Raw genomic sequence first — 12,025 nt, 5'->3', positions numbered from 1 at the left:
TGTTCATATTTCCCACCTGGCTTTATTCTGCTCTGCCATACACCAAAGCAGTTTCTTCATTAACCAATGGTAATAAAACATATTCACATTATACAAAGGGGAATCCCACATGACTTTTTCTACTTACAATGCCAGGTTATAGTTCCTTCTTGAAAGGAAGTCTAGGTGTAAATGTCAATCAGTTAGTGACATCACATTTAAAGTCAAAAGGAAAGAGAAATCCATCAGCTCATACGTGTGCTCAGCCTCTTCTTTGTACTTACATAGTCTAGACTCCTGTGCCTGGGGATAATGGTGCACACAATGTTCTGGCTCTAGTTCTGATGTGTCATTTTCGTCTTATTTTATCATATTTTTATTACCATCTCTGAGAAGTCTATTTTCTAATGAAGAACAGAAAGGGGTGGATCTGGATGGAATGGGAAGTGGGGAAGAGCTAACAGGAGTAGACTGAGGGGAAATCATAATCAGGTTACATTATATGAGACAAAATAACTACTTTCAATAAAAGGAAAAAAACAAAACAACAACTAAAATCTAAGTGTTTATGATTCATTTATACTTAAATCATGAAATGCTATTTAAGGATATTTGATGGCTTTGAGCCTTTAAAATAACCATAATGCCTTTTTCTTAAACAGAAATGCTGGCAAGAGTAAGCAAACTCAAATACCATTTGCTTTAAAATCCTTCCCAAACAAATTTGGAATGGATTCTAACCTGGCACAATCTATTCTTCCATCCTACTTCCCTGCAGTGACGGCCTTCTTAAGAAGAATAGCTAACTCTATTTACTGAATAGGGAGTAAGAAACTGTGGCAGGCAAGGGTACAAAGGAAAGCACCCATTTAATTGGAATGCTTCTTTATTACAATTATTTTGTGGATTTCAATTATTTTAATTGAGAGTTATGTTCCATTAGCTAAAACTGTGCCACTTTTAACTATATAAGGAGGATGAATCCCTACACGGCCTATAAGTTAAGAAAAGAAAAACCTTTATTTCCTGGAGGTATAGGAGACCGTTTGAGCACACAAGTTGATGAATATGATGCTGAAGCCAAATTATACTAACTGCCTTCTGATGAGCTTGAGTACAGTTCATTACTAACTAAGGAGGGAAGGATTTAATGAGTGCATATTTTAAATGAAACAAGAGGACTGGGTATATTGTCTTGATCAACGGAATACACCTTCTTGAGTAGATCACGGCATTCTTGATCCTTTTATTACTACTCTAATCAGCATAGCCAAAGACCATGGCAAGTCAGGGCATATAAAACCATGCTGACAGCTGTGTATTTCAAGTTTCTGAAAGATAATTGTTAGAAGAACAACCTATATATTGGTGCATGCTTCATGGTTTCTGTCAAAGATCAGTTAAGAGGGGTCACTAATGTACTTGGAGTGTTTTTAATAATGCCACCAGTGGTGGAAAAAGGCAAGAATGGTTCAAAGAAACACACACGAGAACAGAATAGTGGGTAGAATCAGAATGAAAAGAAAATTGCTTGCTTGAAAATGAAAGTATTGCTTGATTAATACAAAGGAAAATGAGTGTGCTAATTACATAAATTGGGAGGCTATGAAGAATTGGAAGTAAGGTTGATGGCATCTGTCTTTCTTCCAGTCACAAATGTTTTAGATCAATATTTAATTCTGATTTTCCAACCACCAACACATAGCAGTTGGCAGAATCCATGGCATGGGGTTTTCTTAGCTACCGAGACAGGCCAGAAAAATTGGAACAACTACCAGGACCAAACTTCTCTCTAGGCTCTTGAGAGCCGGGTGAGGTTTCAAACCCTTGAATGCAATGTTGAAGGCAGTACTGGGGAGAAGTAGTACAGCGTCCTTGTTGCCTGTACTCTGGGGAAGTATGGCATGGAGACATGACTTCTTGGAAGGTGGGGTTGGAGGACTTGCAAGTTTATTCCAGAGTGTTATTGTCACAGAAATTACACTTTTTCCTATGAGATGCAGTATTTTCAAAATGGGTAAGACATGGGGGATAAAATAGGCTTTCTTTAGCAATTTAGTCTGTGATATTGCATGAGATAGGTCTGAAGATCAAAGGCTTTGAAGACTTCAGGCAAAACTATTTCTGTGAATAGATATGACATCATTCTGTGAGCCTAACTGGGAATTCTGTACTAATAGTTGTTAAAAAGACATGTGTCTAGTACCCACACGACCACCACCACACTCTACATAGCTGGATTCAAGAGCATGCATGGGCCAATGAGTCTGGGAATCTTTATATTGAAGGACATCCTTGTACATAGAGTATGATGGGAAAATGTGTGTAAGCAGAATAACAGGGGCCAATCTGTAAGTGATTTTAAAATGAGTTACATGTTTCTTTCCCTAGAACAATGTAACCAGAAACAATTTGCATTGTCTGACAAACAAGTAAGTTCAAACAAAAGTTTTCAAGGTAGTCAGTAACAGTGGAATATTTTCAAGCAATTTCAGATGACATCTTGAAAGATATGGCCTATGGGTCCATTTGATAACCCATGAGTGCTATAGACATCTCCCTTGGGCCTTTCCTCCGTCTTCTACTACAAAATTGCACTGAAGATCATGGAACAGCCTTGTTATACCACCAATAGTCTAAGTGATAGAAGTTGGTTCCTGCTCCCCCCAAGAAAGACACCTTCACTGTACACTCAAATTTAGCATCAGTTTAACATATTTCAGATATACTTAATATGTATGAGATGGATATCAATCATGGGCATATTTCCACTAATACCACATTTTCTAATCATTAAAACAACTGTCTTGGGATTTATTTGGTTATCTATAAAAGGTAGAAATTTTTTCATGGGGTAACACTGTAGGTGACTTCCTTCATTCACCAGTTGTGTTTCCATAAGTATATTTTAATATCTTCCAAAATAAATGTTCAGTCTCAAAAGAGAAGGGGGTAAAACCATATCCAATACCAACTATATTGACAGTGTGCCAACTAATGTAGTAGGTTTACCTCAAATCTTAATGTGTATAGCAGTCAGCTTTGAGTATTGAGAAAATGTCAGCTCTCATTCTGGTTATGTGGTCATGACAGGATTGACAATCTTCATGTCTGTCTTTGTCCTTGGAGAAGCTATGCAACTGGACTAGAACATACACATAAAAGTAGCCACTATATGGGGCTAGAGACATGGCTCAGCTGGTAAGGGTACTTGTTGCTCTTGTAAACCGCCCAGCATCACTTCTCAAAACCTACTTGGTGGTTCACAAGCTTTCAAAACCCCAACTCCAGGGAATCTGACACCCTCTTCTGACCTCTCCGGGCACATACATAGATGTAGGAAAACAGTCATATAAATAAAGTAAAATTAATAAGTCTTAACTTTGGGGGGGAATAAAAGAACTGGCATTTTATTTTAGGGCTGAAGAAACTAAACTTCAAAGTGATCTCTGCCATTCCAAGGGTCACATTGATGGTACATGATACAGGAGCTATAACTGAAAAGCACAGATTCATTGGAAGATGTTGGTCAGTGACCCTACTGTTCTACTGAGGGCTTTTGAAAATTTCCCTGTGTGTAAGACATTCATAGTTCACACATGACCAATGAGCCTGGCACTTTAAAACCTTGCTTCTTTCCAAATTCTTTTCTTATTCAGGAAAACATTGTTTTTTTTTTTTTTGCGTTTCTTTTTGTTTTTTTTTTTTTTTTTTTTTCTTTTTCCCCTTCAGTTAGACTTCTTGTCAGCCCCCACTGCACTCTGGAACCAGCATGAAAACTGCTTCGACTATCAAGGCCCAAACTACACTTATAAGCCAATTAAATCCAAATCTCTAGACATGCATCCTAGGCAGGGACACTTCGTTAAAAGCTCCCAAGGTATTTAGTACGTGCAGTGTTAGAATACTGAATTAGAAGACTTGAAGCAACAGTTTATGCAGAACGTACTCGCAATCTCCTTTCTTATGATGTTAAAAGAGAAAATCTAGTACCCAACAAGGTTGCCTGTGAGATTTTAGAATCATTTTGTTCTCATGATCTTGGACGGCCCTGACCTTACAATGGCATCCATAATTGCATCATATAAGGAAGAGACCAGAGTGAGGAGATGCAGCTTTGTGGAATGGCTTTAGCATGCGTTCCGTAAGCCAAGTTCCTCAAGGGCATTAATAAGGACAGAGTTTAGATCTGTTCAGTTAAAGAAAACTGACTAGTGAAGAGACAATCATTTTAAAATCTGTAATACAGGCAAGGGTTGAAATTAGCTGTAGTGAACACTGAGAAATTCGCTATGGTTGTTCAGGCTGGAGCAGAATTCCTGCATAGAGATGTGTGCCTTGGCTTAATGTGGTCCAGTGAAAAGGAGAGTACCACTGCACGAGGATACATGGCATCTCTGCCCTGAGGTGTGGGGAGAATGGAAAGACAAACAGAGAGCTGAAGCTGCCCAAGGAAAGGAATAGCAGGATTTTCATTGTACAAGCGGAGACAGAGGTTTACTTAGAATGCCAATTCTCCACACTGGCAATACACTCAAGTCACCTGAGGAACTTTGAAAGCCAGGAATGCTCAGAGTTAAACCAGAAGAGTCTAGTTTAATTAGTCTGGCATGCAACCATGGGTATTTTAGTTTTAACCCCCTAGATGGTTCAAATGCTCAGTTGCACCTAAAGAACCCCTAGTTTATAGTGTTTGTACTATACTACAAGTATAGACTACATGTAGAAAGAGATACCGAGAGAAAAAAACCCAAACCTTCGGGATAGTGTCTCTTTGAGTTGGAAAATTTACCAGCATCAGCACCATCTACTCAAGACCTTGGGGAAAAATGCCAGTTATGGGCCTCATTCTAAACCTTCATTGTTTGAAACAGTGGATAAAGCTCCAACATAAAGGCCTTCACTATATAAGTGTGTAGAGACACTTGCTATGGCCTTAGGCTTCATAGGTGTTTGTAGGAGGGGAATGAAAGCAGATATGAGCAGAAAATATGAAGGTAGAGTAGTGTCGTGTCCATCTCTGTGATGGTACAATGCTCAGTGTTCTAAAAGGGAATCTACTTTGCTTATCTTGCCATATTTTCTTAAATGCGTTATTAAAACAGTGTCAAGAATAAAGTATATGCCATTCATACAGTACAGAGGACCATTAGAACTGCACTGCCTGTTCAGTAAAACCGTACTGTCATAATGCATCCCTTTCTGTCTGTCAGCAGGTAGATGCATGCTCCCTGGACACTTGGGCCCTTGCATAAATGGCAGGTTCAGCTTTGAGAATGATGCTTACATGAAGCTAGACAAGAAGCTATGCATGTATCTGTGTGGCTAGAATGCTTGCTGAGCAGGCGTATAGCCCAAGTTTGATTCCCAGATGTGCTGGCAGAGCCCTCTAACCCAGAACCAATGAGGTGGTAACCAGAGGACCAGGTTCCAGGTTATCCTCAGCCAAATAGGAAGTTCAAGGCCAGAATGAGGCCATGTCTCGAAAACAAGAAAACCAAAAGCATAGAGTCAAAATGAGTTTCCACAGCCTCCATTTTTTACTTCTTCCCTAAAAAACAAAACAAAAAAAGAATATTTACTTCTTCCCTATACGCAAATCAGTATTTTGATTGACTGGGACTTGTCTTCTATTTACCAGAGACCCCTAGAAGTTATCAGCAAGTGTTAAGTAGTGTCAGTCCATGGAGAAAGCCTTGCTCTAGACTGAGAAAAGCCCCCACTGATGTGTGACATTGGGTGTTTCAACTGTACCAGTTCAGTAGAAGCTTTCTGTCCCCTGATTGACAGGCATGGTCACCAATGCTTCCTCTTTATATGAGCACCTCCAGGATGCAGATGATGTCCCATGGTCACAAATGGGTTTCAGGGATTTGTTATAGTTCCTCATGAAGGAACTTGTAGGCCAGAAAGTTTTTATGCATCACCAATTCCAGTGATTCTCGAGTAAGTTAATTTTGGCTTCATTAGGTGAGGGCATGTTGTTGACTTGGCAATACTTGGAGATAATTTTGATTGTTACACTGTGGAGAGTGCTCACAGCATTTGGTAGGTAATGATCAGAGCTACTACCCAGAACCCTTCAGTGCACAGAACAGCTCCCTTCAACAGCAAATCAGTGGGCCTCAAGTGTTTAAAAAAAAAAAGAGTAGAGACATCTCTCCAGCTTTAAATGAGAAAACAGAGAGAGAGAGAAATTAAGTGGTAGTCTAGATGTCACACAGAATGTTGTATTGTCCCTGGTTCTCAAACCACCGACTATATTATTCTGCAGTTCTTTCTACTGCAGATAACACTTCCTCTCATGCAACTCCCATTGACTCTGTGTCTTGTGGATGCCAGGTTTATGTGCTGTACTCTCGGCTATTTTCTATACTGTCTAAGGTATGGAAAGGTAGGCATGACTATCCCTAGGCATAGTCTTTGTATGTATAAAACTGTGTAAAGTGGTATAGTCCATAAGTAATATAAAGATGATCCCTGTGGGGTTTCACTGAGAATGGCCCCAGTAGACTTATGTGTTTCAGTTCTTGTAGCTGTTTGGGAAGTATTAGAACATTGTGTTCTTTTTGGACAGGTATGTGTTGGTAACAGTGGGCTTTGAAGAAAAAAAAAACCATGCCATCATCAGTTAGTTCTCTTTCGGCATCATAGTTGTGGCTCAGATGTAAACTCTCAGTTACTGCTCCCATGCCATGCCTGGCTGCAGACTGCTGTGCTACCCACCATGATGGTCATAGACTCTAACCCTCTGGAACTAATTGAACCTTCAAATTAAATTGTTTCATTTATAAGTTTCTTTGGTCATGCTCTTGTGTCTTGGCAATAGAAATATAACAAAGACAACCCCAAAAGAAACGAAGATGCAATTATTGTCCCCCGCTGGGAGCTTCTATTAAGTTATAAAGCAAAGGCAGATATGTTTATGTAAGTATCCAGCTCACATTTCAGCAAAGTCCTATGATACGACAAAAGCTGTGCTCAAAATATCACAAGATTTCTCCAAAGTCACATGGAAATTAAAAGTTGGAAGAGTGACTTGACCATTTGCCTTAGTATTGATGGATAGCTAAAAGAAAAAGAATCCTTCATTTGATTAATAAGAAATGTTTAAGTATGTTGTGACTAGAGCAATGTTCTGGAATCCTCATGAGACACAATGTCTTTTGTCCATGGAGCTTGTGTTCTGTGAGTAAAACCCAGAAAAGAAATCAATCAATATATAGATAAAATAATTACAGTTCTTTTCAGACTTACCTAAGGTTGCTAAAAAAAAAAAAGAAAAAAAGAAAGAAAGAAACATTTTTGAGGTATTGCATTTTGGTAGGTCCATGGGGTACACAGAAAGGCTATCAGAGAGAACAGAAAGAATAGGGCCTAAGGCAGCAAAACCCAGTATAGTCCAGGGAGTACTGGAATGTCCTGTTAGTACACAGGTAGGCATGTGTTGTAAATGAGAAGATAGGGACCAAGTATCGTAGTAGTGGGTTTGCATTTCATTTCATCATGAAGAAAGCAAAATAACCTGAAGATGGGAGAGAGCGAAACACACTAGTTTTTGGCTGGGAAATGGAGAAAATCAGAAAGGGAACTATTACTGAAAATTTCAAAATAACAAAAAGGTTGTTTCTACCTTCATCAAATAAAATAAGTGTTAGCACTAAGCTCTTTCACTCACTAAATCTTCTCATCTCCTGAACATTTGAATCTACCACCTTGACAGTATCTGCTGCGGCAATAAAGCTAAGCATCATGTCCAGATAGATAGTTAGCTGGGAGGCAAACTGGAGGTGTCGAGCTATTTGTACTTTTTTCGTGTGGCTATTTGTACTTTTCAACATGACAGGTGTTCAGAGACATGGAAGACTAATTGTGGTAATTAGTCCATTTTCTCCTCCCTGTCTTTCTGATTATGTGAGAATATTTGGTACTCTCTGGATTTTGCCTTATTTTTGAGTTTCATAAGGGCTTGAAAGCCTTTGCTTCTTGAAGTCACTAATAAATATCCAGTAACTTTGATTGGAAGTCCCTTTGGTGGGTTCATTCCCTTTGCCCCAGTGATCTCCAATTTGCTAGGCTTTAAAATTGTGTATCGTTAATTATGTTGAGTCGTGTTTGGGAAGATTCAAAAGCAGAGAAGATTCATGCTTGTGTATATTCAAAAGCAGAAAAATCACATCATTAAATAATCAAGGGCTTTTTGACTAATTCTTTTTGATGGCAGAAAATACTGAGAATTATAGGGGCCTGGTAAGGGGGCAAGTCCCTTGTATGGTATTGTCTAGTCTCTTAGGCTCTTTCTGTTTTTTTTTTTATGTATTTGAATAAAGACAGAAAATTTCATGGAGCCAGTTGGATTCTTTGGAAGTAAGAAGCATGATGGTCCTCAGTGTTGGATAAGGATGATTTTATGAAAGACTTACTGTTTGGGCCTGGAGGCTAACGCTTGTGGATCCTGGCTTCTAAGCTAGATTTTTTTCCAGTCCGTGATCGTGTGGATTTTATTGTAGTGTTTGTCATCTTGCTGATACTTGGGCAACTGTTCTTTGAGGTCAATGCTGTAGCAATTGGTGTCATTTTCATAAGCTAAGAAATTGACTTCCCTATACATGTGGAAGATGCATTATTAACTTTATTTATTAAAATACATTTAAAGGTTAAATCCATTGGAAGTTTTACCAGATACGATTACATTTTATTAAAGATTGGTACTTTAGCTCTAGTTTGAAATGAGAGTATTTCTGAAAGGTTATCTTGGCTTAGTCTCTATAAGTAGTTTTTCTCTTACTGTGACTGACTGCTCCTTGCCCTTTGTGCCTGTCCTTGATCTTGGTAATAGCTGAGATGGCTAGAGAAGAGTAGGCATTTTATAGTGCTATTGAGCCCACTACTGCTACTGAGAAACCAAAGCTAGGTCTAGTCTGGCCCACTCAAGAGTTGTCAATCGCTTTATGTCTTGCAAGGGTAACTAACTCTTCCAAAGTGTGCTCATAAGAACCAGTCATTTTCATTACTACAATCACTTATTCTTGTTTCACTCTTCTTACCTCTGTGTCCGAGTATGCCACCAGTCAGTGTCTGTCTGGGAATGTGTGGATTTGTGTGTATGCACTTCTCTTCTCCAACTCTAGACTGCTCCCCTCTTGCATGGAGGGTTTTGTTATCAAGGCTGGGGCACCAGCTATGTCGTTTGCATTTTTGCACAGGAACTTATTCTTTGGTAACTGTTCAAAAAAAAAAATAAAAGAAAAAGAAAGAAAATAGAGATCAAGCTAAACCTTTGAAATGATGGAAAACTTTGTTTAAATCAAGTTGTAATATAACTCCATGTTTGGATGGATCTATTGTTGGATATGCAACAGTTAGTTCTTAGTCCTGTGGGAAGTCTTAATCTTCTGCTCCTGTCAACAGCACAACCACTCTCTCATTTGAGGAAGTAAACAAATGAAATCTGTATTACAATTCTATTTTTTTATTGAAAATATCTCCAAGTTCCAGGGTTTTATAGACTCAGATGAAGTATTGCTTATCCAATGATATCTGATAAGAAAAATACAGATTATTTCTAACTCCTGGTCAACAGAGCACCAAGATACTGTTAGAGTAACTATCTTTTTTTTTTTCTATTTTGCCTGAGTTGAGTGATGTTTGAGGCGCTGAGTAAAGACAGCCTGAGACCGAGAACAAAGCCATTAAGTCCCAGATGTTCAGGATTTCCAAGGAAATGTTCTGTGCCTTTGGTTATTACTCAGGTGGCTCCTTAAATGCTCTCAACTTGGCACCTTTTGCACTTGCTAAATCCAGTTTGAAGAAAGAACTGGAGAGAGGGGGAATTTTGTGGAAAGCAATTAGCCTGCACTTTGGCGACCTTCGTGCTTTTCCCACCATGATGAAGGGCTGGTTCGCTCTTGGATCAGTCAGCAGGTTACTTCTGCTAGAATTGTGTGACATGTTATAGATAATCAGTTTTATCTAATTAAACAATAATGATGGCAGTGTATGACATTTTCTGGGAATTAATGAGCAGCTGGGAAAAACTGATGGCTGGGGAGTCAGCCAAACACTGTTAGCTTCAGTCCACCATTAATCTCCAGAAATGCCCACTTGTGACATCATTGTTGGTATCGAACAATGAAAATGGAAGACAATTTACTGATATTCAGTGTGCAGTCCCTAGTAACACACTCTCCTTATGCATTATCTGAAAGTTATGGCTTTCCTTTTTAGCCCCAATTACCCCTTAATCTTAAAAAAATGTTTTCTATATGGCAGTTCCTAAACATGGGTTTCTTGGTTTCTACACAATGGCAGTGTGTTTTTAAGAGTTCAGATTTGGAGAATTTTATTTTAATATTTTGTAGGATAAAACCAGAATGTTTCTTCAGCTGTGATACTGGAATTTGAGACGTGTATCTATTATCATGACTATCTCCTCATGGCAGGAAATGGTTGCAAATGCGTTGAATAGCAGCTGTTGCTAGCAAGCATGTGAACTCACCAACAAGATTCTTAGAAGTCATAGTAACACTGCTAGTAAATGACAGGAACTCCCTGCCAGGAAAAGCTGAGATAGCGTGTCTATACAATGGTTTTGGTTACTGCTGCTGGAGGCTAGAGGAAAACTGGACTAAAATATTCACTAGCTTCTTACATAATTTAATAATATTTCTATATACAGGTTCTCGTGTCCTATCTATCAAGAACTTTTTTCTAAATCCTAAATGGGATTTTTTTTCTTGTGTTGTTTTTCATACCATTTGCCTCCTACAAGAAAGAAAGTTCTTTAAGGCCACTGAGACCCCAGCCAATTAATTTTGAATTCTTTGCCAAACACAGCCTTTGGATATCATCTAAATTCAGCCATAAGTTGTTTATTTTGCACACCACAGGCATTATTCCCTGTAAGAAATGGGCTGGTGGTAGCCATCAGTCCTTCTAAATGCATGTTAAGTATCTCCATTTGGGGGAGTAAAATGAGTCAGCATGCCATTAATCACAGCTTCGGAGGCACTGACTCACTCCTAGAGAAATGTAATGGCCTCATTGGGGAAGGGTGTGAAAGAAAAACTCCATTCTTGGGTCAGTTCCCTGTTTCTGCAAATGCAAATCAAATTTGCACCCACTTCAGTGGGTGGTTTTCAAACTAAAGAAAGTAGCTGTGGACCTTATAAAGGCACACATCCAGCTTTTCCAGGAAAATACAGTAAGGAGACAGAACCCTGCTTAAACACACAGTGAGCCTAGGAAGAAAAACAGAGCTCACAAGAGCCTAGTGGCCATCTAAGCCCCAAATTTGTAAACCTGGCCCTATTCTTGTACAATTCAGTCAGGTAGGTCTTTGATCCACTGTTAATTTGGGGGCACTCAGTAGAAAGCTCTCATCTTCAGTAAATGGACATTTACAAGGACTTGGGTCCTTTTTGGAAGTCAAAGCATAAAGAGCAACTTGGAAGTCAAACTCTTGTTTTGTTCAGATTGAGAAGAGAAACATAACTGATTGTTGGTGGACCTTGTGACATTTCATCTTTAAATGGTTATATAGCCTCTTAAGTTGAAATGTGGGCTCTCTGTGGTGTTTCTTTAAATACAACATGCTTGCCAACATAAAAATATTATACTATGTGTACAATTTGATACTATTAAATTTTTAAGCAGGTATAGATTATCTAGTAGTTAGCTTTTCCCAGGATTTTTTCAGACTCCTTAAAATAAAATTGCCAAGTTGTTAAAACTTTGTATAAAAATGTTGCTTTGTTAATCTTCCCTGGGAGGAGGTTTGATTGAAGATTTTCGCTGCTTTTATGAAGCTCTAACTTGAGTTCATTTTGTTATGTGGTGACCACAGTTCTGGATGACGCCCCCCCTGGCACACAGGAATACATAATGTTACGGCAAGATTCCATCCAATCCGCGGAATTAAAGAAAAAAGAGTCCCCCTTTCGTGCTAAGTGTCACGAAATCTTCTGCTGCCCGCTGAAGCAAGTGCACCACAAAGAAAACACAGAACCCGAAGGTTTGTGCAAGACAGACACATGTTTTGTTTTAT

The 12,025-nt window shown here is 38.8% G+C and overlaps 1 protein-coding gene across 2 annotated transcripts in view; it reads left to right on the top strand.

Moving 5' to 3' along the window:
- The window catches only part of Fgf13 (fibroblast growth factor 13), a 515,462-nt gene that overhangs the window by 277,536 nt on the left and 225,901 nt on the right, over positions 1–12,025 (top strand). Inside the window, exon 2 of one of the 2 annotated variants that reach the window (XM_026784862.1) lies at positions 11,825–11,992. The exons of the other annotated variant lie outside the window; for it this stretch is intronic. Within the exon in view, the coding sequence (XP_026640663.1) occupies positions 11,825–11,992 (168 nt within the window). The remainder of the gene's footprint in view (positions 1–11,824; positions 11,993–12,025) is intronic. 2 annotated transcript variants of the gene reach the window in all.

The sequence above is a fragment of the Microtus ochrogaster genome, chromosome X (genome assembly GCF_000317375.1).
Source record: "Microtus ochrogaster isolate Prairie Vole_2 chromosome X, MicOch1.0, whole genome shotgun sequence".
In the NCBI taxonomy this organism is placed as follows: Eukaryota; Metazoa; Chordata; class Mammalia; order Rodentia; family Cricetidae; genus Microtus; species Microtus ochrogaster.
This window is presented reverse-complemented; position numbering and strand designations above follow the sequence as displayed.